Source organism: Echeneis naucrates, chromosome 6, assembly GCF_900963305.1.
Source record: "Echeneis naucrates chromosome 6, fEcheNa1.1, whole genome shotgun sequence".
In the NCBI taxonomy this organism is placed as follows: domain Eukaryota; kingdom Metazoa; phylum Chordata; class Actinopteri; order Carangiformes; family Echeneidae; genus Echeneis; species Echeneis naucrates.
This window is the reverse complement of record NC_042516.1, coordinates 8,018,035-8,042,764: the sequence shown is the minus strand read 5'-3', so window position 1 is coordinate 8,042,764 and position 24,730 is coordinate 8,018,035. Positions and strand designations below refer to the sequence as shown.

At 39.1% G+C, this 24,730-nt stretch overlaps 3 protein-coding genes across 3 annotated transcripts; 1 reads left to right on the top strand and 2 right to left on the bottom strand.

Moving 5' to 3' along the window:
• Positions 1 to 730: 730 nt before the first annotated feature.
• ncoa7a (nuclear receptor coactivator 7a) lies at positions 731 to 4,773 on the bottom strand. The gene is made up of 8 exons (XM_029503748.1): positions 4,748 to 4,773; positions 3,779 to 3,974; positions 3,111 to 3,215; positions 2,712 to 2,864; positions 2,457 to 2,609; positions 2,219 to 2,314; positions 1,887 to 1,960; positions 731 to 1,689 (listed from the first exon to the last, which is right to left on the bottom strand). The coding sequence occupies exons 1-8, from the start codon at positions 4,771 to 4,773 to the stop codon at positions 1,551 to 1,553; spliced, it is 942 nt and encodes a 313-aa protein (XP_029359608.1). The 3' UTR covers positions 731 to 1,550.
• Positions 4,774 to 18,446: 13,673 nt separating this feature from the next.
• LOC115045204 (zymogen granule membrane protein 16-like) lies at positions 18,447 to 20,827 on the top strand. Its single transcript, XM_029504777.1, has 6 exons — positions 18,447 to 18,464; positions 18,643 to 18,724; positions 18,808 to 18,934; positions 19,178 to 19,277; positions 19,497 to 19,586; positions 19,666 to 20,827. Exons 2-6 carry the CDS (start codon positions 18,655 to 18,657, stop codon positions 19,801 to 19,803), a joined length of 525 nt encoding a protein of 174 aa, XP_029360637.1. The 5' UTR covers positions 18,447 to 18,464; positions 18,643 to 18,654; the 3' UTR covers positions 19,804 to 20,827.
• Positions 20,167 to 22,999, bottom strand: cmtm8b (CKLF-like MARVEL transmembrane domain containing 8b). Its single transcript, XM_029504778.1, has 4 exons — positions 22,890 to 22,999; positions 21,654 to 21,827; positions 20,882 to 21,001; positions 20,167 to 20,434 (listed from the first exon to the last, which is right to left on the bottom strand). The coding sequence occupies exons 1-4, from the start codon at positions 22,986 to 22,988 to the stop codon at positions 20,348 to 20,350; spliced, it is 480 nt and encodes a 159-aa protein (XP_029360638.1). The 5' UTR covers positions 22,989 to 22,999; the 3' UTR covers positions 20,167 to 20,347.
• Positions 23,000 to 24,730: the final 1,731 nt, after the last annotated feature.

Genomic DNA, 24,730 nt, shown 5'->3' with positions numbered 1-24,730 from the left:
TAAAGAAATAAAAAATCCCCTCCTACAGCAAAGTTAGTTAACCCACACCACTGCATCATACACTATGGTTTTACACCTTGCAGTCTGAAGCTAAAGCTCTTGAGACTTTCTTTTATTTAATTTCTCAATGTTTGCAATTGAAGAAACAAAAGCTTTGTGAGTGATTTTTTTCCAAATTTTACCATGCAAATTACTACAGGCATTTTTACAGCATCTACTCATTTACTCATTCACTAACTGTGATCTTCTTGTAATAAATACAAATGTGCTGCAATTGGTGTTCTGTTTTCTAAAACGAACATCAAAGATTTAAGAAAAGGTCAGGGTAAGCCACATTTTTACTTGTTTTTTATTGTACAGACCCACATGCCTTCTTTCTCACCCATCTACATCTGTGTAGATTTCCTCCTTTCTTCCTAAAGCTATGCAGGTCATCTGAAATTAAATGTAAATTTTGCTACTGGTGTGAAGGTGTGTGACTGCTGATACTGTGATGGCCTGCCTCCTACTCAGTGGATTTTTTTCTGAGGCTGTATGAGGCTGTAAGTCTCTATTGTTCATTTTTCAGTTTACTTCTACTTCTGCTCTGGTGTTCAATTCTTTTATGTGCAAATTCAAACAAATAGAATGCAAATGTTATCATTTGGAGTATGAAACAAAAAAAGTACTTCTCCCAAAGTGTAAAAGGTGATACCAGTGTGATGATGAAACATGACTGCTTTACTCATGATCACCTGGAAAGGCAAAATTTTAATATGTGTCTAAAAAAAAACATTGGCAGTGCCAGCACTGCGTTTCATAATCTGGCTTGCACACAAAGAAATGTAAAACAGACACACGGGAAAACATTTAAATATACACATAGTCCAAAAATATTTCAAATATTTAGACATTATGCAAATAGAGAGGCAGGTGCTTCAAAAAACAAGTTACACTTGATGGCTAATGTCCCTTCCTACACAAAATGTGCACGTTATATGTTGTTTATAGTGCAACGCCATACTTTTATTTTTTTAACCTGAGTTGTTAGGTCTTTTAAACCAGGCACACAAAACAAAACTCAATACAATAATGTTACAATGTTTTTACCACAAATTAAATATGAAACTTTTCGTCTTATGTCTCTTTAACAGGCATAGATGTGCTTTCAGTAGTTACAATGTTTTATCCCGCAGTGCTTCTTCAAACTTTGTATTGCAATGCATGGAGGGTTTAAAGCTTAAGACACCAGTTACTTACTGGGCTTTGCATGGGGCTACTGATGACTAGCCAGCAGTTTATGGCAGCAGGACCCTGAATCACAGGATTTCATCTAGCCACCTCTTTTCATCAGGTACCGATCAGAACAGAGTCCAGGCAATGATCCACTAACACGGGTTTCATTGTGCATGGGCTAATCTCAGGTGCACAGATGATACAGTAACAACTGCTCGATCAGGTTCTGCACAGCAGTGACTAAACTGCATGTACTCCTTGGAGTCTTGAAGTTCTCCAACTTCAGATGACCGATTCTACTTAGTTATTTCCCTATTATTCCTATTAGTTCTCCTTCAGTTCTGCACAGTCCAGACCTCAAGGTCTTGTACTATAAAATCTTCCTGTGAAGAAAGAGGCGCATTGTGGAATGTCGGGCAGGAGAAACTTGCACCATGGTACAAATCAGCATCCAGCCACAGAGCGAAGCCACCGCTATGGACAAAGAAAAAGAAGATGTTTTAGTATCATATCTTTTCTTGCAGATAGAAGGTTTTGTTATCTGTGATATCTCCCCAAGTAGCTGTTGCTGTAATTACTTTATGGTATTTTTATTGCTTTGTGATGGTAACAGGTCTAACAGCAGCTTTTCTGTTAGGTGAATGTGAGTTTATTTTAACCGCATAACTTACTCTCCTCCCCCAATCTGCAGAGATTCCAAGTTGCCGCTCACAAAATAGGAATTCTCCCCGCTCCATCTGTAAGCCTGAAAATATGACAAATACAGTGTATTAAAAATTAATAAGGTTTTTTTTATATATTAAAAAAAATGTAATTTAACGAAATATTTTCCTTTTCGAAGATTGTGTTTAGTTTCCCAAACCAATTCAATTTAATTCAATGTAAATATCACTGAGAATAAGATGTTTTTACGCATTAGATTTTTATTTTTTTTTTCATCAATACAACTGTTGTTAGATGTACTGGAAAACAGATCATAGGCAATTAAAGGATGTTTTATTACCTGAAAGTCAGGATTGAAGCTGAACAGGAACGTTTCTCCAGTCCCATAGCAATATTTACTGACTCTGAATGGATCTGAACAAAAAGCACCAAACACCTGAAAAGAACAAGCAATGGGTTACTAAAGGAACCACCACAAACATAACATCAAGTTACCATTGGGATTTCTTTTCTATTGAATTGAAATGAATAGTTTCTTTTATTTATTCATCTTGTTGGATAAAAATAAAAATGCTAACCTTCTTGTGTATGTCTTTGATGACCAGCAGCACGGGACTGTCCAAACCAGCCATATTCCTGTATAGTGTCTTCAGGCTGCTCCCATGGATGGCAGTGCTGTAGACCAGCTGCCATGGATAGCCCTGGGTCCTTGGTGGCATGTGAGCAGCAAGCTGTTGTGAACAAATTTTCTTCATCAATTTATGTAATCCCTATGATAATCATGTTCATTAAGTCAGTGCATTAAGGAACTTGCTGTAAAGAGGAAAACGTACTGGCTCCAGGTGGTGGTCATCCAGCAGCTGGCTATGGTCACCCAGCACAGGGAGAGAATCCTCACCTTCCTCCTGGTACTCAGGCTCCTCTGCCTCTGAGTCCTCTGAGCTGCTCAGACTCATCCGGCGCTTGGAGTCCTTCACTCTGATAATCTGGAGGTGGACACATGGTGCAAATAACAAGTTAGCAAACTTTGAAGCACCCATCCATCTTTCACAACGCCAAAAATCCAAGAGTGCATCTGAAGGGTATTGTTACGGCTGGAGCCACTTGTATGTGGGGAGAAGCAAGTTATCACAGCATTGGGACAGTGAGTGAGTACACTCACTGATGACAAACCAGCAGAGCAGTCCATAAATGCAATAAATCGGTAGATAGTGATGGAGCAGTGATCTTACCTCCACATACGGCTCCACACAGTCAGTGGCAAAATAAAGAACTCTGATATTTTCTGGCAGCAGCTTCATCCTGATTTCTAACTCACTTTCTCTTTTCAGACCAAATCATCTGCTCTTTTGTACGCTCTGACTTACTTTCACTTTCCGTGTCTGAAATGTCATTGGTTGGAAACTTGAGCAGGGGCTCTTCCTATTGGTTGACTCTGGCACTGAACAGTTTTGTTTCTCGTGAAGAGGGAGAGCTGGGTGTGATTCTGCAGTGCATTAAAGGAAAGGATGTCCATATATAGAGATTGTGTGGTTTACCAGAACTTCTGGGACCATAGCCAGGGCCCTGGATGTTTCATTTACAGGAATTCAGGGATACTTGAGGCCTGCATCCCTACCTCTTTCCCCCTACCACTGATTTCAAGTGATGGGAATTTGTAATTCAGGAATCCACCCCCCCCCCAGAATTTCCACAATGATCAAACACTTCATGCAGTGCCACATTAGACCCTTTCATTTCCATTTCTACTTTTACTGCTGCTTACTTTCTATTGTTTTCTGTAAAATATGGCTTGCAGTGTTGCATTCAGTGTTGTATTTTCTGAATTAATGTGGACTGGGGTCCCAACATACACATATACACCTGTGTGTGTGCATGTGTGTATTACTGCAGTTCTCACCTCCCATTTTTTAGCACTGGGGCTGTCATGGTTGCTGAGGAGCTTGTTGATCACAGCCACCTTGTTCTTATCATTAACCACATAGCGGTTCTGGCCTTTCTCTCTAATGAGGAGCCGGGGCTGGCGGTGCTTCTTATCAGTCTTAGTGTAGATATCTGGTGACCATTGCACAAAGAAGGTGTAGAGGTGGTCAACCCTGCAGAGACACATATTAAAAGTTCAAATAAGCATCACATAATGTACTTGATATGAGCTTATAATATAAATATTCCAAGTTATTTTACAATGTCACAATGGTAAAGTACAGAATAAAATACAAGAGGATGAAAATTGACCATTTCCACTGAAATGCAATTAATCATTCCTTGACTTGATTACTACTCAACATGTTCCAACAGTTTTACAGCACTAATGACAGTTTGGTAAAGATTGTAAAAACATGACTCAACATGAATAGCAGGGACAGTGGTGCATGCTTTGAAGATTTTATAAATTGAATCAAGCTGTGCTCAAGATCTCTCAACGATTCAAATTCAGGAAGCCCTTTTTGCAATTTCTATTTACATGTGTCTTTAATTAACAGTGAATGAAAGCAGATGTGTTTTTCTTTGCCTCCCAATCTCTTCATGTCTAAAACACATGATTTTTGACCTCCATTGATTTGAATTCTACTTCTGAATGATAGACTAACCCCCTTGCTTTCTTTAACTTTTATATAATAATAAATATTCTCAACACCAAGGACAGTAAGCACTTCAGTTTGACTGGATTTAATTAGGATTTAAAATGATTTATTTCCCATGCATTTGATGTGATTTGATTTCAAATAAATTTGCGAGATTGGATTCAAAATCTTCTCAGAATTATAGCTTTTGCAATTTCTTTTGCAGCTAAAAAAAAAAAACTCCACCGTATTCAGAACCCAGCATGACAGTGTTCAAAGCTGTCGTCATGGTGTGTTTCACTTACTCTCCAACGCTGTAAGCAACTCCCATTGTTGACTGAAATGGAGGTGTTGAAACTTTGAGAAGCAGAGTGTAGGTGGTTTGAAGGCTCAGTGCTGCAGCGGTATGTCCACTCCGAGTCTCTGCCATTGGCTGCATTTTATACCTGCAGATCAATTGCTGAGATAAGCCCCTTTAACCATAAACCCTCCCTTTCTCCCCTCTCAGCTCTCCATGGCCTGCACGTATTCACACAAAGATTTCACAATGGTGCCTGAAAGCCAAAGCTAGTAACACATTAACCTGACCTGCTCTCGGTCCCTGTCCTTAAGTTTGGCTGAAATTCAGGCAGTTACTTTGTCAAGGCTGTAAATCAGTGGCTGTATGAGGTGGGTTGATAGACAGATAATGGTATGCACATCTGTCAGTATCGCTGTCTTTTTATTGCGCTTTTTATGCCATATTTCTACTTGAAACAACCCATGGTTAAAAAGTAAACTAATTCCATGTCCAATTCACTGTACTTTACCTGAGGCATCCCGTTCTCTGTGACTGTGTTACTGTAAGGAGGTATTGTCCTTTGTCTCTGTTCTGCACAGCTACAGTCTTGGTTACTTTGCACATTATGATAAAAAAAAAAAGGTACTGGGTAGGTTTGTCATGTTTTTGGTTGTTTTTGGTCATTCTGGTGAGTCATCCTGCAAGTTCCAGTTGTAAAGTGTGTTTATCAAACATACATCTGACTGGTTTGAATCTTCTTGGAAAAAACTCTCAATGAAATAGTGCTAATCCTGCAATATCAGGCTCTTCGTTGTAAATATGAATGGCCATTAACTGGTAAATCACCATTATTTTTCCCTTCCCTAACTTGCAATAAATTTGGATACATGTCCCACCACTGCACCCATCAACTTTATGTCTTTCTATGGTTCACCTTCCCTTTGAATCATTTGAGTTTTCTTTTGAGTAATACAAAAGGGAGGAAGTGACAACAGTTTGCATAATGAACTCAAAGTAGGAGCATCCCCGGGCAGGATTGAGAGTTGCGGCTTGCATAAAGCCTGAAGCAAGGGATTGTGCAATCCAGAAACTGTCATTGACAAATGGTACAAATAGTATGTTTAAGTGATTAAATATTTTTGGATTTCTTGTTTACTTTAGTTTTTTCAGATTGTAAGAGATTTGAGTGTTCACTGTGACATGGACGGTTATCTACCTCTATTCATCTATCATTTAAGGCCTTTATCTTAACAGCCTCCTCTTTTTCAGGATTAGTCTCAGGCTCAAGCCTTCATATCAAGATTTAATCAAAGCAGCAGACCTTGCTTAGAGTGTTGACTATCTGTAAATGCTCAGTGTCCAATACTAACCATTCAGAGTTGATCAGTTTCCAGTGTGGTTTATTGTCTCTGTTAAGTAACACTCAGACAGAATGACAGAGTTATTTATTGTTTGATAGTTGATATTACTGGATAAAAACAAATAAAACTTATGGATCCTCTGAACACACTGAGCTGTAGCAGCAGCAAATCCTGTGGATGAGCAGTTTTGAATTTTCATTTATTTTCACTTGTATTACCAGGTATTGCTCCAGTCTCCTAGCCATTTGTGACAATAATCTGAGCTCAGTTTGTAGGATGTTGCTGCAATTCAAAATGTGAAGAGTAAAATAGCCTCAATACAGTTAGAATGATTAGGGCTGCAAAATAACTTCATACGTTTAAAAGACAAAATGACTGCTTATCATTTTATCTGAGTACTTCTGTCTGAGTACTTGGTCCCAATACTCACACAGTACACAGGTTTGTTCTTGCTCTGATATCAGGTCAGGAAATTACAACAGGGACACTCAGGGGTCAACAGTCAGCAACAATTCTCTTACAAGGGATCAATTTGAGACAGTGTTCAGTCTGATACACAGGCAAGATCAATAGGCAAACACACAGGCACACAGATAAATAAACATATATAGTTAACAAGGCATGCATGCATGCATGTATACAGTATGTGCAAACTCCAGCACCCGTGCATGCTCTCACACACCTGATCCACGCATACATGCCAGTTCCACATGTGTGCAGTTACCTGCAGGTCACAACTGTGACCAAGTGATCCATTAGAAATTGTTTTGAGTTTATTTCTTCAGTGATTGAAGAGATGACTGTAACCCTTTGTCCCCCTAAACCTGAGACAAATAAGTCCAGTTCTCTCCTCTCCTCTTCTGTCATCATAGGGGATGATGGGAACACACGCAAATCATGGAGGATTTTGGCAACAATATTGGTGTAACTCATAACAGTAGTGGGCCACTTTTTATCTGTTCCTATCCTCAGACCAACATACTGAACAACATTTATTGTGCAGTTGTCTCTAAAAAAAACACTGTTTGGATATCTGGTGTCTGGGGTTGTGTGTTTCTGAGAAGCAATATGCATTTACGGTAAACCCCATCGTGCACACACAGGCACAGAGGCACACAGGCAAAACACTTCTTGGCAGCTAGTTGTGGCACTATTAAACAGAGCCGTTATTGCTTCACCTCTCCCCCAATTCCTGCAAATCCGGCCTGCCCCCTTCATACTTCCAAACCATCATGGGGAAGCCTCAGTGGGTTGGTATGCTTAATTCTCAGGGCTTAGGGCACACACATATGCACGCAGATAGGAACAGATTTATCAGGCATGAAAGCACACATTCAGCAGCATCACTCAAATCATCAGCAGGCATTCGAGTGTTTGGGCCTAGAATGTCAATAAAGTTTATGTTTTGAGTTTTGGCCTTCTCTAAAATCCAGTCAGTCAAGTAAGTGCACTTACTTTTTTTTTTTTTCAATACTAGCAGCTACGCATAAGCAAGCTGCAGCAGCATGGCGACTTGGCAGACATCCATAGGCATGGCCTTACTGTTCTGTGACACATCTTTTTCCCACAGAGATGAAACAGCATTGAAATTTGATGTCAGTGGAGATTATGATTATGACATCTCATCTCGTAGTAATTGTAGGTAATGCGATACAGCTAATATGTAGTACTTACTACTTATGAAAGTCCCAAAGTGTCCTGTAGTAAATTGCATATTGCATTATATTTGGTATTCACATGTTTACACTATATCTTTTAGTGTAGTGTAGTTTTAGTGTAAAAACACCAAATGCAAATGATGAATTTTTTTTCCTTTTGACTGCATATTGTAGTGTGGGAGATTATAAAGACAACTATGGAAAATGTCATGTCAGTCATGTAGGTTGAAAAATGTTTACCCTTTCTGTGGTTTACTTGGAGAGTCTCAATGAAGAGAAACCAACTGAATTCTTCCTGTGGTTGATGCTCAGTCCCACTATTACCTACAGAACTGCAGCACTACATCACAACATGTTCTGCCAGAAAATACAATCAGAAAATTGCTCAGAATTTGTGAAAGGGTTAGGTGAAGTTACCTGTTTAACTGTTACCAGTGTAAGAAGTAATAGACACTGCTGCACACACATAGTTTAACGGTTTGTAACAGTCAAAGAGGAAGAGGAAGACCACCTAAGTAAACATGCACCAAAATAAATCAAATCTTTATGAGATTTGGTAATATGTGATTGAAAAAGAAACCACACAGTTTTTTTTATTGTTACATAACTTTACTAAACTGGCAAATTTAAAGGATATAATTTCTGAGTTTCTCTTTTAATAATTCATTCATTCGTCTTCTCTACTCCGTATCTGTTTCTGGGTCACAGGAGTTGCTGGAGTCAATCCCAGCTGACACTGGGCGAGGGCGGGGTACACTCTGTGCAGGTCACCAGTTCAATACAAGGACAACACACAAAGACAAAGACAGACAGAGACCAACAACCACTCACACCTATGGACAATTTAGAGTCACCAGTTAACCCAAACAGGGATAACCCAAAGGAGACCCACACAAGCATGGGGAAAACATGCAAACCCGGCACAGAAAGGCCTCAGGCCCAGGAAGCGAACCCACGACCTTCTGGTTGTGGGCCAACAACGCTAGCCACTATGCCTCTATTCTGCCCTGTTTTAATCATGTTTAGTTATAAAAATCATATTTATCTGTGATCAAGCTAAGCTTTAGCAGGGCATAGGTAATTTAAAGTTACATGACCTAACGTTGAACCTTGTAGGGGAATTGATTTTCAGCCATCCAAAAGTCCATTTCAGGTTATTTGTAAAACCCATGAAGTGTAAGCATGTGCGTGGGCACAGGTTGTGCATGTGCATGTTGCTGGGCCATGCCTGCTAAGAGTTCTGTTTGTGACTGTACATTTATGTGTAAAATATAATCTCACTGTTCATGCAAGTCAACAGTGTACGTGTCTCAATGATAATGAAACAGGACAGAACATTTGTCAGTCAATTCACGGCCACAGTTCACAAAAAGGTTACAGGTGAAAGTGTATCAACTTGGATGTTCTGCTGCATTGGTTTTACATGTGAATATCCATATAATACAAAAGTGTTAACGTTACCTTGGTGATCAAGATGTATGCAATTACACAATAAATCCACTTCATTCCTGAATAGATTTTTGCTGTTGTTTTACAGCCTAATTATACAATTATACAGCCTAATTACATAATTATAAATTATGTGCAAGGTGTAGAACACGTCATCCAATGTAAAATGGTTTGGTAAAATTGTTAGGTTCTTGAATGGGTTTCCTCTCTCTGTTTGGTTGTGATTAGTCATAAACCTTTTCCCAACGGCAGGTCATTGGGAAGTATTAGTACACAAGCAGGTTAATGCAATCATGCTTTTGTTCTTTTTTTGGTTGCTTGCTGACGAAAGCAGCCAAACCAGCCAAAGCCTAGGCAGTCTAACCCTAAAGGCTTGTGGAGCTGGTTTAGACTGCTTTCACACGCAACTTAAATTCACATGCAGTTTGTAAACCTGCAGTCACACTTCACATGGGACCGAAATACATCACTGTCTAACCCGATTCTATCTCCTTCTATCTCAGCTAGTTATAAACTGCTTGGCCAGCACTCTGTTTCCAGGGACATTTAACTTCAAATGCCATTTAGTGGCATACTGATGCAATATCTGCAGCAGCGGGTAGTAAAGGGCAGATTCAGGCCTGATGATGGTGTAATAGCTCTCGCTCTGCTGTGTCAGTTACTGTTAATCAGTGATGTTTCAGAGACAGTGAGCTTTCCATTGACCCACATATGAGAGCGCTTCCTGACATGCTCAGGAAGACGTGGTGTAGGACTTTCTCTGTGACCGCTTTAACAGCTTCAGAAGAAACAGGATGCATATAAGATGAAACGAGGGAATTACCAAGAATATTCTACGTGATCTTAGTTCGTCAACAGGATTATGCTTAACAAATGCAGTCACCAACAGGTCAAAATTTAAATTTGTCCACCACAAGCCTACAGAATGAAATATTGTATCACCAGTTTTTTCAATTAGTCAGTTTTTCCAAAGTCCGTATTAACAATGTAAAGCAGTTCTCACCAATGTATCTTGATCAGGAGTAAAATTGATGCAAAGAAAATGATTGAATAATGAATTTGCCTTTTAGATTTATTTCAATTTAAAAGAGGTATAATGGACCCAAGGGAACACTTGGGGAATCAGCTTAACACAAAGTTCAAATGAACTCAGTGTGCATTCGTCATAAAGCACTTTTTATGTAAATGTACGCTTAAGTTCAGAAGTAGAAACAGAAGCCTTCCCCTGGACTGTGTAGAGAGGTACCCTTAGCTCTGCAGACCCCTCCTGGTCCGCAAACATCATTGCATTTATCAAGAAGCCCACCAGCAACTACACTTTCTGAGGGGGCGCAGTGATAACCATCTAGAGACTAAGACGCAGGAGGCCTCATACAGACCAGCTTCAAGAGCATGCTGAGATACGTCTCAGTGCGCTACTGTAGGCCAGTTGCGCTGAAGCAAACAGGAAGTGGTCAAAATAGTGCCCCCTCTCTCCACTGCTGTCTAAACAGAGCAAGAAGTTCACAATCAAGCCAGCAGCCGTTCGACTTGCTCTCCTCTGGAAGGAAGCTTATAGGTGCATCAAGACCAGGACTAATAGACTAAAAAAATAAATAAAAAAACATTTTTAATCTATCACCTTTAACGTAACAGCCTTAATTTATTCACGCGTTTTATTTAGACAAGAGGTCATGACTCTTTGATCAAATCCATGATATGGAGACAAGCTACAATTGTAGACACAGCCGATCACACCTCTAACCTCATAAAACTGAGTTGTAATGTCAGTTTGACTGACTTTGCTGATCTGCCTAAATCAGCCTGACTCTTAGCAAACTGTCCCACAGTTATGCAATTCAGACTAGACTGTGCTTTCCAGAGCGACGGCCAATGGCAGCCTGATGACCCATGTCCATTTTGTACCAACAGTGATGTCCTTTATGGAGTGCACCTAAGACCTGGTGGAACTTTATGTAAATTAATGGACCAGTCAAATAAACTATTGCATCAGTCTCGGTTGTTACATGAAAATGATTTAACCATAAAATGATTTTACACAAGGCAATGAAGCAATTCCCTTTGTCACTTCATACAAAAGTATAGTCATATATTATAGAGTGCAAACTCTCCAAAAAGCCTGAGTTTTCAATTGCCAGTCCAGTCTAGCTTTAGTATTCAGGTGAACACTAAGGTACTCCTAAGACTCACAGATATTTGTGTCTGCAGTTTCTCCAGTGTTGGTCGGGAAGGCTGTTTTCTTGAAGCATCTTACTTTATTAAAATTGTTTTGTATGTAAATTTGTAAAATGGTTTTATTATCGATCCAGCCAGACGTGTAAAAATGTTTACAATGTAAATTGATCCTCATTTGATTCTGTAAATGAGTTTAAAAGTCAGTGTGCCAGTGTTGCCAGCAGAACAAATAGCTTCACTTAGTTGACACTGGCATGATTCAGTCCAAAGCAGAGGTTAAAGGCACTGACCTATTTTTTTCTCCATGTAGAGATAATGGTGATTTCACTGAGGCTGTGAACGGATTGTGGTGCATGTTCTCAGTTTAAACTCATAAACGCTTATCAGAGGTATTCTTCGTTTGAGTTAAACCATTTAAGAAAGTGTGTCATCCCAAAGTTCATTCACGGAGAATTTTCAGCTCTACCACAGTATATACTGTAAATGCATACAATGTCTCTGATGGGTAAAGGCCACTTTTTAGGTGCTTTGTTTGATTTGTTGTAAGTTTTTATATCCATAAAAATATTATATATTTGTTGTTTAAAGTCACCCCAAAACTAAGTGTAGTATTAGGTGTCCTCTTCTTCTTCTTCTGTCTTGAGCTCTTGCAGCTACAGGTTGGTGAGCCTCCCTCCTCGTTGGCGACCTGTTTTATGAGGGAGCCCATTATATAGCAAATTTAAAATATATGGTAAGGAAAGAGCACTTCCTGACATGTTCAGGAAGATGTTGTGCAGGACTTTCTGCTGTGACAGCTTCAGAAGAAACAGGATGCATATAAGATGAAACGAGGGAATTACCAAAAAATTCTACATAATTTTAGTTCGTCAACAGGATTATGTTTAACAAATGCAGTCACCAACAGGTCAAAATGTTGATTTGTCCAGTATTTTATCTTGTCACCACATGCTTACAGAATGAAACATTGTATCATCATTCATTTCTGACTGTGTTTAGTACTGATTTCGAAATGTAGAGTTTTACATCTCCTCTCTCCAAAAGGAGAACTCCGGCAGCTCGAGGTTGGTGAGCCTCCCTCCTCGTTGGCAAACTGTTTTATGAGTGAGCCCATTATATAGCAAGGAGAAGAGGAAAAAAAGAAATGCTTGTCTTTGTAAAATCAGTTAAGAGAGTGTAACTGCAAAATTCCATCAGGGTAATTTTTCTTGGTGATATTGGTGAGTCTTTACTGGAACTCTAAATGAATCATACAGTCTTGATCACATATGTTGTACTTTTCTGGTGTTGTATTTGAAATTTATTAGATTACACATTTGTGGCTAAAGGAACAAAAACCGTCTCATCGCAGTTGTATGTCTCTTCACTCGGGATTATGTCCAAAAATCCAGTAACATTTCTCTGAGCCTGTCTTCTTATTGGCTGTTTCCTGAGTAATCAAATAAAAAATAAAACTGCAAAAAATTGAGCTTTCACATAAATATTCAAAGTATCCACATCCAGCAAGCCTTGACAGTTGGTCTGGGAGACCCAGGTATAATTGAGGTCAGTGACTGATATGTTGCAAAATCCCAGATTTTTCTTCATGTCTCATTTTTAAGGTGGAGTTTCAAATTGCTTCATGCCTTTCTCCATACAATCGGTGATCTTGATGCGTTCATAATATTAAATTATTAAATTATCACATTGTCCAAATACCTAACATGTTTGTGGACTGCAGAGTATTCAGTTTCACCAATCTAGTTCAGCAAAACAGGCAACGCAATAATTAAATGAAAACAAATTGTTACTAATGTTAAATGTTAATAAACTGTGCAGGGCACCACAGCAGCATAGCGGTTAGAGCTGTTTCCTCCAGGTTCTCCGTTTTCCTCTCCCCGTCCAAAGACATCATGTAAATTGTCCGCAGGTCTGAGTGTGAGTGTGAGTGGTTGTTGGTCTGTGTCTGTCTCTGTGTGTTGGCCCTGTGATGGACTGGTGACCTGTCCAGGGTGTACCCTGCCCTCACCTAATGTGAGCTGGGACTGGCTCCAGCTACCCCTGCGACCTAAAAATGGATAAGAGAAGAGGAATGAATAAACTGTGCAGAACAAGAGTATGTGCAGCAAGTTGTACTGGGTTACACATTTTCTGGTCAATTCATGTCAAAGAGGAAGTTTAAGAAACAGTGGTGAGCATAATAGTTGTGAGCCTCAGCAGCCTAGTCTGAACTTCCTGCATGGTTCTTGAGAAATGTTTTCAGTCTACAGTAGCTTTTACCAATGAGGAGGGACTATTATTTGGTTCGTTACAGAATCCTGAAAAGCACACACACAGAGAGTCATTGTTTTTGCTGAAATAGAAATACAAAACTCTCTGTGTTGAGAAACCATTATGAAACCATTATGAAACACATTTCTACACATATAAAAGGGAGGGGAGCATTTACTCGCTGATGGGGATTAAAGACAGATTCTCTTTCAGAAGTAAAGTAAAAGACTTGCTCTAATAAATTCAGCAACTTTGAAAATAATATTACTCTTACAGTGCTTGATACTGTAAGAGACGCTACTGAAGTTGATGCTGATTTTAACGCTTATTTACAATAAATGGAAAAAATCTATTTAATTGATAATCAAAATGCTGAAAAGATGATTAAGAGAGCAAAATCCACCTGAAATGGTTTGCAACAGTTAAATTAGTATGAAGCTCATATAATTGGTTTAAAAGCACTTCTCATTGGGACCTTTGAACGGAGCAGAAACATTGTGAATGTTACCTAAAATGCTTGTGTGTCATAAGTTTACAGTAAAAAGGGGCTATTATTCAAGTTCAATTATGGGAATTTATTCCTATACATATAGACAAGACAGCATGATGTGTGTTGGCCCTGTGATGGACAGGTGACCTCTCCAGCACACCTTGTGACCCGGAAATGGATAAGTGGTAAAAGATGAATGAATGACTGAATGAATGTGATATTGGCAGATATAGCCAATAAACCATCGCATGCACATATGTAAAATCAACATCATCTTTCTTTGATTTAACGAATAAGGAAATAATATTTATCATTTTAATATTTCAAGACTGTTATTCTATTTCACTATTTCATATCACTCTTGTATATTCACACTTGTATATTCTTGCCATAAATAGAAAGTATGGATTATATACTGTACAGTACATGTCAATCAGTTAAAAGTTTGGATTCAAATTTATTCTTCTGTATCGCTTTCTACATTGTAAAAAGATGCTCAACACTTCATTTACATTTAAAAAGGAGAAACCTATGCATGGGTAGTATTGTAAATATGCTGATATTGCATATAGATTTCAGTGGCAAGTATTTATAAATAAATATATCTTTTGCTGCCTTATAGTATTGTTCTGCTGGCTCATCTGCTTTTAAGTTATCTATATTTTTAGACAAAATAATTGCATTAATAAAGTAAAAGATTGGAGGTCATTGACATTGGAAAAGTTGGCATACAAGATTGGGAGTAGTGTGAAATGTGTCACTTCCTGCTGCTATTGTGGTAAATTCTATTCAGACCACAAAGAAGATGTTGAATCAACGAGAGGTTTAAGAAAAAAGACATTTGATTTGCGTGATTTAGATTGCCCTAAAGGTGTTATGCATGAAAAGTAAAAAGTAAAACGTGAGTAAAAGTTGAAAAACAACATAAAGTCAGCTGATGAGACACACACAAAACTCCTCTGTTGTGTTACATTACTGCTGTGCCAATGAGGACATCTGCTGGGACAAGAGAAACAATATTGTGAGTAGAGCTGAACAGCAGTAACATGGTTAGGTCACGCTAAACTAGATCTATTCAGCGCAGGGGATTGGTGCATTGTGCTTCCAAAACCCTGTCACTGTCACACCTCAAAAAACCCAATACCCTGGGTGACCTGGGTGACATCCTTGAAAAAAGATAAACAAGTCTGTGGGGACAATGTGATTTATGGCAAGATGACATAGTTTAAATAGCAGAGTCTTTCTGAACGAGGCATTCTTGCCCTAAAGCACTTTCACTCCGAGCAGCTGCTCAACAGTACTGTGCCCACATTGTAAGGAGCATTTCGGCCCTGTTACCTTTAATCCACTCTGCAGATCGGTAGATAACACAATAAAAGTTGTGACCTCATTTCTTAGTCTCAGTCAAACATTTGGTAATAAGTCGGAAATCAGCTGATTTACAGGAATCAAAGGTGGGAATGTATTTACAGATGTGGGCAGGTCTGGGGGCGTTCAAGCATTTAGTCAGACAAGCAGCCTTTAATGCATGCACCCGTGCAATTCCTTGCTGCAGCCACAATTGGCCAGTAAATTGCACAGTGAATACACACAAACATCAGATCCTATATGGGACAGGACGCTGTCTTGGGCTCAGCTGTTAAATCATTATATTTTAGCTTTATTTGGAAAAGTTCGGCTTGATTTTCCTGTCCTAATAGCAGTATGTGCATGGGTTTTTAATTCAGATATATCTGTGAAGTTTAAAAACTGACTGACATAGAAGCATCCTGTGTCTTCGTGTGTTTGTGTGAACTTCAGGTATCCTCACAAACGCTGACCCACTTACTTAAAAGAATCCACTCTTAACCCGGGGCGCATATTTACAGAAAACCTCATATTTGAGACATTCATCATGAAAGCAGTTTGCGTCACCTTTGTTAGCCAAAATGACACTCTTAACCTTTTTCAAATATGAATTTACAAGTTCACAGTTTGCTACTGATGCTTTCATAGACGTTCTTAATAAGGTCTCTTTTTTCAAAACACTACACACAAATCCAAATATTTGCATGACATAGGGTGGACCACATTGTTCTTTATGGGGGGTTTGAACAAAAACCAGATAGCATGGTGCCCATTCATTCCTATAAGTGCAGCTGCAGTATTATACGTTTTAGGTGCAGACCTGATTTCACTTCTTATTGATTCCACTGTAAACTGACTCCTGCTGGTTTGAACAGTTGGTGCAGCCTCTGTCATTGATACAGCACATAAATATCACTGTTCATGAACGTATCTTTACCCTGCATCGGAGAACAACTTCCAACAACTCCGTAGTCACTGAAACCAGCACTGTAGGTTCAGAGAAGAGATGACCATCTGAAAGACAGATTTGGATTCATTTGCTTGGCAGGTGCCAATTAGTAAATGTAAACCAGCCATCAGTTTGGACTGGTGAGTTGTTGGATATTGCTCCCCAGTCTCTGTTTTCTGTGATTGTGGGTGTGCATGCTCATGAGAGTTGTCGTTGTGTCATGATGTGGTCCTGTGGCGGGAGAGGTGGTGTGAGAGTGGCGAGAGTGGTGTTACATGCCAGGCAGGATCCAAGTGCCTGTGTGTTCTGTTTTCCCTCCTGCTTGTCTCCCCTCTCTTTTGCCTCCAGGTGATAATAACCTGATTGAGTTTCGCCTGTAAGGTCCTGGGGGGGGGGGGGGCAACTGCAGCCCCTGGATGGTTAGAGAACATTAGGTGAGTTGGGTACCCTATACATTTTTACATTTTTCACACAGGTGCCTAAGTTACCTTTGAGGTAGATATTGGTCAGGCTCTACTTTGTTATATTTGATTTCTTTTGTTTGGCACAACCTCTTTGTCCCATCTCCCCCTCATTTTTTGCAACCTTATGTGGTTTGTAAAACTTAAGAAACTGTAAATAAATTCACTTTTCGCCTCTTCTACTCAATGTCAATGTTTATTAAAAGGGATGTCACAGTGAGTAATAGGAAATGCTGCATAGTGGTCAATCCACGGCCAAGACACATACATGACAAACAAGACAGTCAGGGGGAAACAAAGGAACCATGAGGGAAGGGAACAAGGGGAGACCATAATACAATGACAATAAAATGACCCCCCCTCTGCAATAAAAAAAAAAGAAAATTATGTTAAATTGAGTCATTTTTTAAGGTACCCACAATAAAGGTACTAGATAAAGAAATGAATTTGTAATAAATTTATCATAAGTAACAATTTAAATCCCAGGCAGTCATTTATTTACACAGTAATACTGTGATTAAATTATTCTGAGAAAATAATTCCCTTTTTTTCACTTTTGCAGCTACATTGCACTTTTATGTATTTTCTTTGTTAAGATGAGTGAACACTCATCTTAACAAATAGCATACTCTCATTAGTGTACAGTAATTGAATATCAAGCTCAAGCTAAATATGCAAAAAATTTTGTAAGTCTTGTGGAACCAGTTGCCTTTGGCATTTCCACGCACCTTATTTCCCGGTTTTTAAGGGAGAGGAAGTTTTGTGTTTTGTGTCTTTGTTACTTCAGCTCAGAAGAAAGAGTTCGGCAGTCTTGCTTCTGAGGAGAAGGAAATAAAAAATTCCTGATTTGACAAAATGCATCTAATGACAGAAATTTGAAGGTATTTGAAGGAGTCATCATTGTGCCACAAAAGAGGCCATCTAAAAAAATTATCAAACATCAACCTTATTTTCAAATCATACAAATGCTTTGGCCAGACACAGGAGTGGAACTGGCTGACACAACATTATCATACAAACTTGCACTAAATATTTTCTCACAATAAAATGCAACCGAAAACGGAAATGGCTGAAGCCGAGGCTTATTTTCACCTTATTTTCCTGTACACCTGCTGTTGACAATACATCAAGCAAAACTGGAATAAACAAAAGTGCATCCCTAATGCACTCGTGGCACTATTTTAGCCAGAAGCAAGAAATGAAAAAGAAAAATGAACTTTGAAATTACTCCACTCAATTTCATTTGTTAGGGTGGTAAACTATAGGGCACTCAATGTGGAGAGATACTTAAGTTCCTGAAATGGTTGAGGTCTGACATCCCTCCCATAAGTGTTATGGAAAATATGTGACTGAGCCAAAATATTTCTCTTTATTTATTTTCAAATGCCCAGAACCACAACGTAAAGCAGAAGGTATGCTAGCATATATGTTAGTGCATTGTTTGTCTGTCAGGTAGGAATGTTGGAGTGTCCGTGTGTGTGTGTGTGTGTCTATTCATAACAGAATGGGTGTGTAGTAGGGGTGGGAGTTACAATTATATAAATACAAGTGTCACAGTATCTCTTTACACTCTGCTCAGACCGTGTAAGCTGTGTGCAAGAGGTGAGTTTCAACATCTAAAGTGTCAGCATCTTACTGCAGCATTTAAGTTGTAGATGAGTTTCAAGACTTTGCCATTATTTTCACTGTTGGTGTAGAAAATGTTGATGAAATACTTTTAACCATACAGACGGTTTTAATGATGATGATAGTCATGATTATATGACGTCTCTAATTTCAGCGTTGCTTCTGGATGCCCACAGACACAAAAATGCTGTCCCTCCTCTTCTTCGCTGTGCTCCCTATCAGCTGCCTGGCAAAACGTGAGAAGTTTATCCTTTTTTGCACAATTTTCCTGCTGTAAGGATTATATGAATGGTTATATGAATGGTTTTTTTCTCTTCAGCCACCTCAGATTTCTACTCCTATTCTGTTGCCGTTGGAAGTGGCAGTGGTACTGCCTTCTCCTCAGAGGGAGAGGGAAGGATCACAGCAATCAGAGTCTGGGAGACAAGCAATGCTTACATAACTGGGTCAGTCTTTAGTCTTTCCTTCTTCTTGACCACACGTCTTAAAGACTGAAAGTAAATTATAAAAGAGAACTCAAAAAGGACTTAGATTTTTTTTTTTAACTGAAGGGTTTATATTATGAAAATAAAATTAAAATATTGTTCATGCACAGACTAATTCAGCTACCCTCCGCTCCTCGACTACTTTGGTTGGTATAGTGTGCCTTGACTGGTTTCATAGCTGTTCTCTCCTATGTGTCCTCATAGTATCCAGTTGCAATATGATTTCATTTGGTCTAAGAGGGTTGGACGTGAAGTTGGAAATGCACATGAATTGATCCTTTTTGACGGAGAAGCCATTATTCAGGTGAGAACTAATTTATTAAAAGTATTTTTTCTATGTAGTATTAAGATTTGAATAGCATGTATTCATTTTACAAATTATCCTTAAATTATTCATGTTTTGTTGTGAAAATCCAGTAAATTTCAGTAATTGTAGCACTTTCTATTAAAATAGCTACTGTCCATTTTGAGAACGACATCCAGTTCCTGTGTGAATTTGCTCACGCCGTCTTGTATCTTTCAGGTCTCAGGTAAATACCACAGCAATTACATCTATCAGGTGATGTTTGTGACCTCCAGAGGGCGCGCTTTGATCGTTGGCCAACCTATACAGGTTTCTGCCCTTCTTATTTGCCACATTTATAAATTGTGATAATTAAGGGCGGGCATTAAGACTTGGTTTTATGTTGCAGAACTCCTTTAACTTCTACCCGGTACACCAGGGCGCAGAGCTGAAACTACTGAGTGGGCGCTTTAATAGCAATGGCATTACCTCACTGGGCGCTCACTGGGGGTTGGTCTCCAGTATTACGACAAGCAGCACACAGTAAATATGTGAAAAATGACTATGAATGAGCAATCCATGGGCCTACATTGCATCATTTATGGATCAATATAATAATTTCTTGCAATAAACCGGGTCCACAATGTTTAGCAACAATGAAAAAAGAATAATGTTATCCACAGTATATAAGCTTCGACTATATGGGGTATGATGCAGTTATAGAAAATAACCAATATGATTTAGATATCAAATGACGGCACATTCATAAAAGTATTTTGCACATCTACATCCCTGAGTGACAGAAAACTGTAATATGTTGAATTTCTAATCAAGAATCATAATTATAATCAGTATTGCTGTAGCTAAAAATCCATATGTAAAAAATGTATTATTCTAATGACTGCATGATTTTGGTTTACAATTTTTATTTTGTTTTCACTGGTTGGTGAAAATGTGTGTTGAATGTTACATCTCAGACATTATACAGCCATTTGCGTTGGCATGCAGCATACAACATTTTGTGGGATGAATTTTTCAGTTCTGTGAAGGTAGAGCTCTCCGTCAGACTTGCTTCTCTTTGAACAATGCGACTACTGTTGGGCTTTTGTGGTTTTCCACACACAGAAAGTCAGGTAACTGCTTCCTGCATAGCACACTGTCGTCAGGAAAGCAAAGAACTGAAAGAAGGAAAGGTGAGAAGGTGGTGAGATATGATAAGAGACAGGAAACAGAATACAAAATGTCAACAAAGAAAACATGTTGCTGTTGTTGGTTTTTTTTTTTTCATAAAAACACTGAAAAGAACATCAAATCAATTGTGCCGACACATAAACTCTATTCATCGTAGGTAATTTCCTGCTACTGTGCAATGCATAATCTCTTCTGTAGCTCTGTGTGACAAGAGGACCCCCTCGTTGTGTCAGATGATGGCCAGCATCCCAAGCCTCATGACTTCACTGCAGAGGGATTGCTATTTTTCTTTTTCTTTCTCTCTCTCTCTCTCTCTCGCTCTTCTACATTCAAGTTTTGTTTTTAAACACTTGTATTGCTGCAGGCATAATAAACTAAATAAAATCAATGCTTTAGCCAAACATCAGCACACACACTGTCCAGTGAGTTCTTACTGCGGATGCTGCCCAGCAGTTGTAGTTATGTCGCCCCCTAACGGCCTGATTGACTGATAGCGCATCGACCACAGCTGACACCAGAAAGAGAGCTGCTGCACTGCAGTAGAAACCCAGAGACTAGACGAGGTAAAGACAAAAGCGGTGAGTTACAAAGAAAAAGACAAAGCAGCCCAAACTACATCTCCATATACTCCATCACCCTGTTGATCTGTTTCCATCATCGCTACCCAGACAATATTTAGAAGCAATGACTTCTCTCTCTCTCTCCCTCTCACTCTTACTGTGTGTCTGTGTGTGTGGTACTAACTCACACAAGTGGTTGTTGAGAATGTTCAAGTGCGCTACTGAGACACTGGACACCAAAGAATTCACATTTCTGTCGGTTTTATACAAATTAACATGTTTTCCAGGTCCATATTGATCAAGGGGAGGAACCTGAACAGAATTTCAAGTATAAAAAAAAAGGTATGCATAAATGTAATATTTAATTTTTTTCGCTTATCATTGATGCTTTATCCTGTATTCCGCAATGGTGCAATAGTTCCACAATAATTCCAAAACTATTCTCTTTATCATTTTGTCACTTGGTGAAGGAAAAGTGTATTTAAGTGGATCTGTATGCAATAACAAAAATTGACAAATGTGAAGAGGTGTAAATACTTTTCTGAATAGGCTGCACACTAACAACAATCTTGCATCCCATTAGATGAAATCCAGCCACACTTACATTTTAATATTCATTGGAAATAAACTTGCATGTGTGTGTTACCAGTGTAGTCCAGGGGACTTGTGGTATCCTCTTGTGGGCTCCAGTGAGATAAATTATAAACAGGGAAACAGACAGAATCCAGCACAAGACTGCAACAAACATGACCCAACAAAGAGCAGCTAGACGAAAATACTCTGTGCCCCCAATGAGAATCCACACCAACATACCAAACACCTGGATGAGAGGAGACAGAGGTACAGAGTTACAAACATCAAAATGGTTATATTTAGTTGCTCAGGATTTTGAGGAGGTTGGTTGGTCACTTTGCCAAAAGAAAGCTGAAATTAAATATTGTGATAAAAGATAACGTTTCTTGTCATTTTCAATTTCTATGTTTTGACTATTTGTGCTTCCACGAGAAATTAGCAAATGTCACAAATCAATGTTCTCCATCTTCAATGATGAAAACTTTTGGGTGGCTTAACGAAGTCCCACTGCTCAGAACACTGTTTTAAACCCACCCTTCCTGTGCTGTGCTGTGTGTTTCATACAGCAGGAAAAGACACGGCCTTCTGTGAGAGATAACTCTGTGCTGGGTTGAGTTGTTTTAAAATGAACCCTCTCGCACAATATCAACTGAGCCTGATTTCAAGTGGCAATGCACAATATTTATTAATATGACAAGAGCTGAAGTATCACCTAACAATCAGATTTATGATTTCCAAGGTGAAGAACTTGTGTGTTTGATTCCTCAAAATGTGCCCAGCCTCTGCATGGCAGCCAGCCAGACTGTATTTAGGGAAAGGCTATCCTGTCTTTTTTCCTCAGCTGATTTGGAAAGGAAGCAAAACAATGAGGGAGAGTCAATTTGCTTGGTGTTTTTGGTTAACTTCCTATATTCATAAAAATAGTTTTGTTTTGTTTTTTTACCCCAATACAATCCAAACCTAATTCATGCTATTATTTCTCGAATTAATACCACATTCATAATAATTATATATATATATATAAACAGTAATCTAAATGTAAAGGTAAAACAAATCACTTTTTCAGAGTGTACAGAAGAGTGGAAACATCCCACACTATCTCTGGACTGGGTGTACTATTATGCAGTACCTGCTAAGAAAAAACACCTTTACCACAAGCTAACTAATACTTCTTGAAAATATTTCCTCCTCTTGACAATCAACACAAAAAGTATAATCCAATGTCTAAATCCCGCATTATCGTCATTGGTCGTGTGATGTTTTTGTAATAATGCAGGTCTTAAAACGTGAAATCCATAAAGGCACTTACTATCTCAGCCAGGAGGAGTAGTCCTTCGGCAGTGGTGATGAAGAACTGGTCGAAGGCCAAGGTGGAGGTGGAGGTGTTGTACACAGCAGCTCTCTCCATGGTGCACTGCCTGTGCGCTTTCAGCGAAGTTGTCGCTCTAGCAGAGGAAGTCGTGTTCCTGTCCCGGGATCCAAACAAGGACACATGACAGTTAGATAAATGGGGGTTAAAGTTTTGCACATTTTATCCCTTCAACAACAATTGATCATTTGCTTTGGCTTCCTTTCGTATACTGTAAAAGTTACTTTTTAGATTTCTGTATCGTAGCCAAGCCTTTGTTTTTGTTTGACATGCATGTGGTCTGCTGCAACATCTGTGTGATATCACTGTAGTATACCTTTTCATTGTGCATCAGACTTGCGCGACATAGACGAGACCAAATTTGGCTCCAAACCAGTCGTGAAGTCACAAAATCATGTTACTGTTTGAACAGTTGTGACGCAAGTTGAAGGTGAGGAAACTTTCACCCTCAGCAGATGGCGAAACAGTTTTTTAGGGTCACACAGCTCCAAAGAAAATGACCAGGGGCAAAACACCTTCGAATGGATACTGTCTTTAAGAAACAAGTCTGCTGGTACCCTATTCAATTCAGATGATTTCAGATCAGTCGAATTGCATTGAGATTTTTGCCCTGAATCAAGTGCTACAGTATCATAAGTCACTTTGTCAGTGCAGCGGCCATTGAGGAAATGGGTAACTATGACCACTGAGTGGCGGTAGTCACCCGTGGATAAAAAATAAACCCGCTCAGAGGAAATGGCAGAGCGCAGGGACAAAAGATGCAGGTTGAGGCCACAACACTCACAGGGCTGGTTACCAGCCTACACAGCAAGTTTGCTGTAATCAGTTATTATTTGGATACATCATTATTAACAGTAACTGGTAGGACATACTAATCAATCCAGTGAAGGTTCATACCCAGCAGAAGTAGGAGTGCTGGAACATGAACTGATTGTCGCATGTTGTTATGAGAATCAGCGTAACAATTGAAATATTTGCTAACGCTTACAGTATTTTTCTGTTGTTAATGAAAATATCCATTAATTATAAGCTATGACCTTAATTTTAAAACCTGATCAGGTTGACATTCAATTTATGTATGCCTTTAATCAGCGGGTTTAAGTGTTTCTTGGCTCTGTCAGCAGTTTCCCCTGGAGGCAGTTCCGGTTGTAACTCTGATTGGACTGCACTGATTGAAGGGTGCAGGTGGATGAATTCAATCTTACAGAATACCAAAATGAATTTGATGAATCTGGGATTCATCGGGTTGCTTCTTTCACAAACACTCACAAAAAAAGAACAATTTCATTCACGCTGAGAGACTTTATGTTTTCACGCTGCTGTCAGTATCCTGAACTTGGCATTGTCTGGCTGGATATTTTACATGCTCATGATGTTTCAGCCTAATTCTTCCTTGCTTAGCAGATTCTGCACTGTACAGCAATATATCCTCTGTAGCAATCTATACTCCGCATCATCCTCTCTCTCTTTTCTCATTCACTGACGCGATGGTCCAGTCCTTCTTGTCCTTCTTGAGCTGGTGAGTGGCTATATCTACATAGTACAAAAAAAAACCAAACAGCCAGTCAAGGCTTTTCTGAATACAGAATTGGCAGTCTGTGCTCAGAGACACGAATCTTCCTTTGAGGCCAATAGATTTTCTATATGAGCTGTCTAACTGCCAATTATCACAGCAGGACTTGGGCCATTTCACCCTCACCCAATTAAATAAAAATGGAAAACACACTCAATGTTATTCACTAATGTCAGAGCACATTCTTAATTATTTCCTGACTGCCAAA

Bases quoted from the DNA above. Each gene is read 5' to 3' on its own strand.
- ncoa7a (XM_029503748.1), bottom strand. From the start codon at position 4,773: ATGGGAGTTGCTTACAGCGTTGGAGA. The intron at 2,610-2,711 runs GTACGTTTTCCT...TGTTCACAACAG, and splicing joins ATGACCACCACCTGGAGCCA to CTTGCTGCTCACATGCCACC. The intron at 1,961-2,218 runs GTAATAAAACAT...TCATATTTTCAG, and splicing joins GCTTCAATCCTGACTTTCAG to GCTTACAGATGGAGCGGGGA.
- LOC115045204 (XM_029504777.1), top strand. From the start codon at position 18,655: ATGCCCACAGACACAAAAATGCTGTCCCTCCTCTTCTTCGCTGTGCTC. The intron at 18,935-19,177 runs GTCAGTCTTTAG...GTGTCCTCATAG, and splicing joins AGCAATGCTTACATAACTGG to TATCCAGTTGCAATATGATT. The intron at 19,587-19,665 runs GTTTCTGCCCTT...TTTATGTTGCAG, and splicing joins TCGTTGGCCAACCTATACAG to AACTCCTTTAACTTCTACCC.
- cmtm8b (XM_029504778.1), bottom strand. From the start codon at position 22,988: ATGGAGAGAGCTGCTGTGTACAACACCTCCACCTCCACCTTGGCCTTC. The intron at 21,828-22,889 runs GTAAGTGCCTTT...CCTCTCATCCAG, and splicing joins TACTCCTCCTGGCTGAGATA to GTGTTTGGTATGTTGGTGTG. The intron at 20,435-20,881 runs GTAAGAACTCAC...TCCTTCTTTCAG, and splicing joins ACTGCTGGGCAGCATCCGCA to TTCTTTGCTTTCCTGACGAC.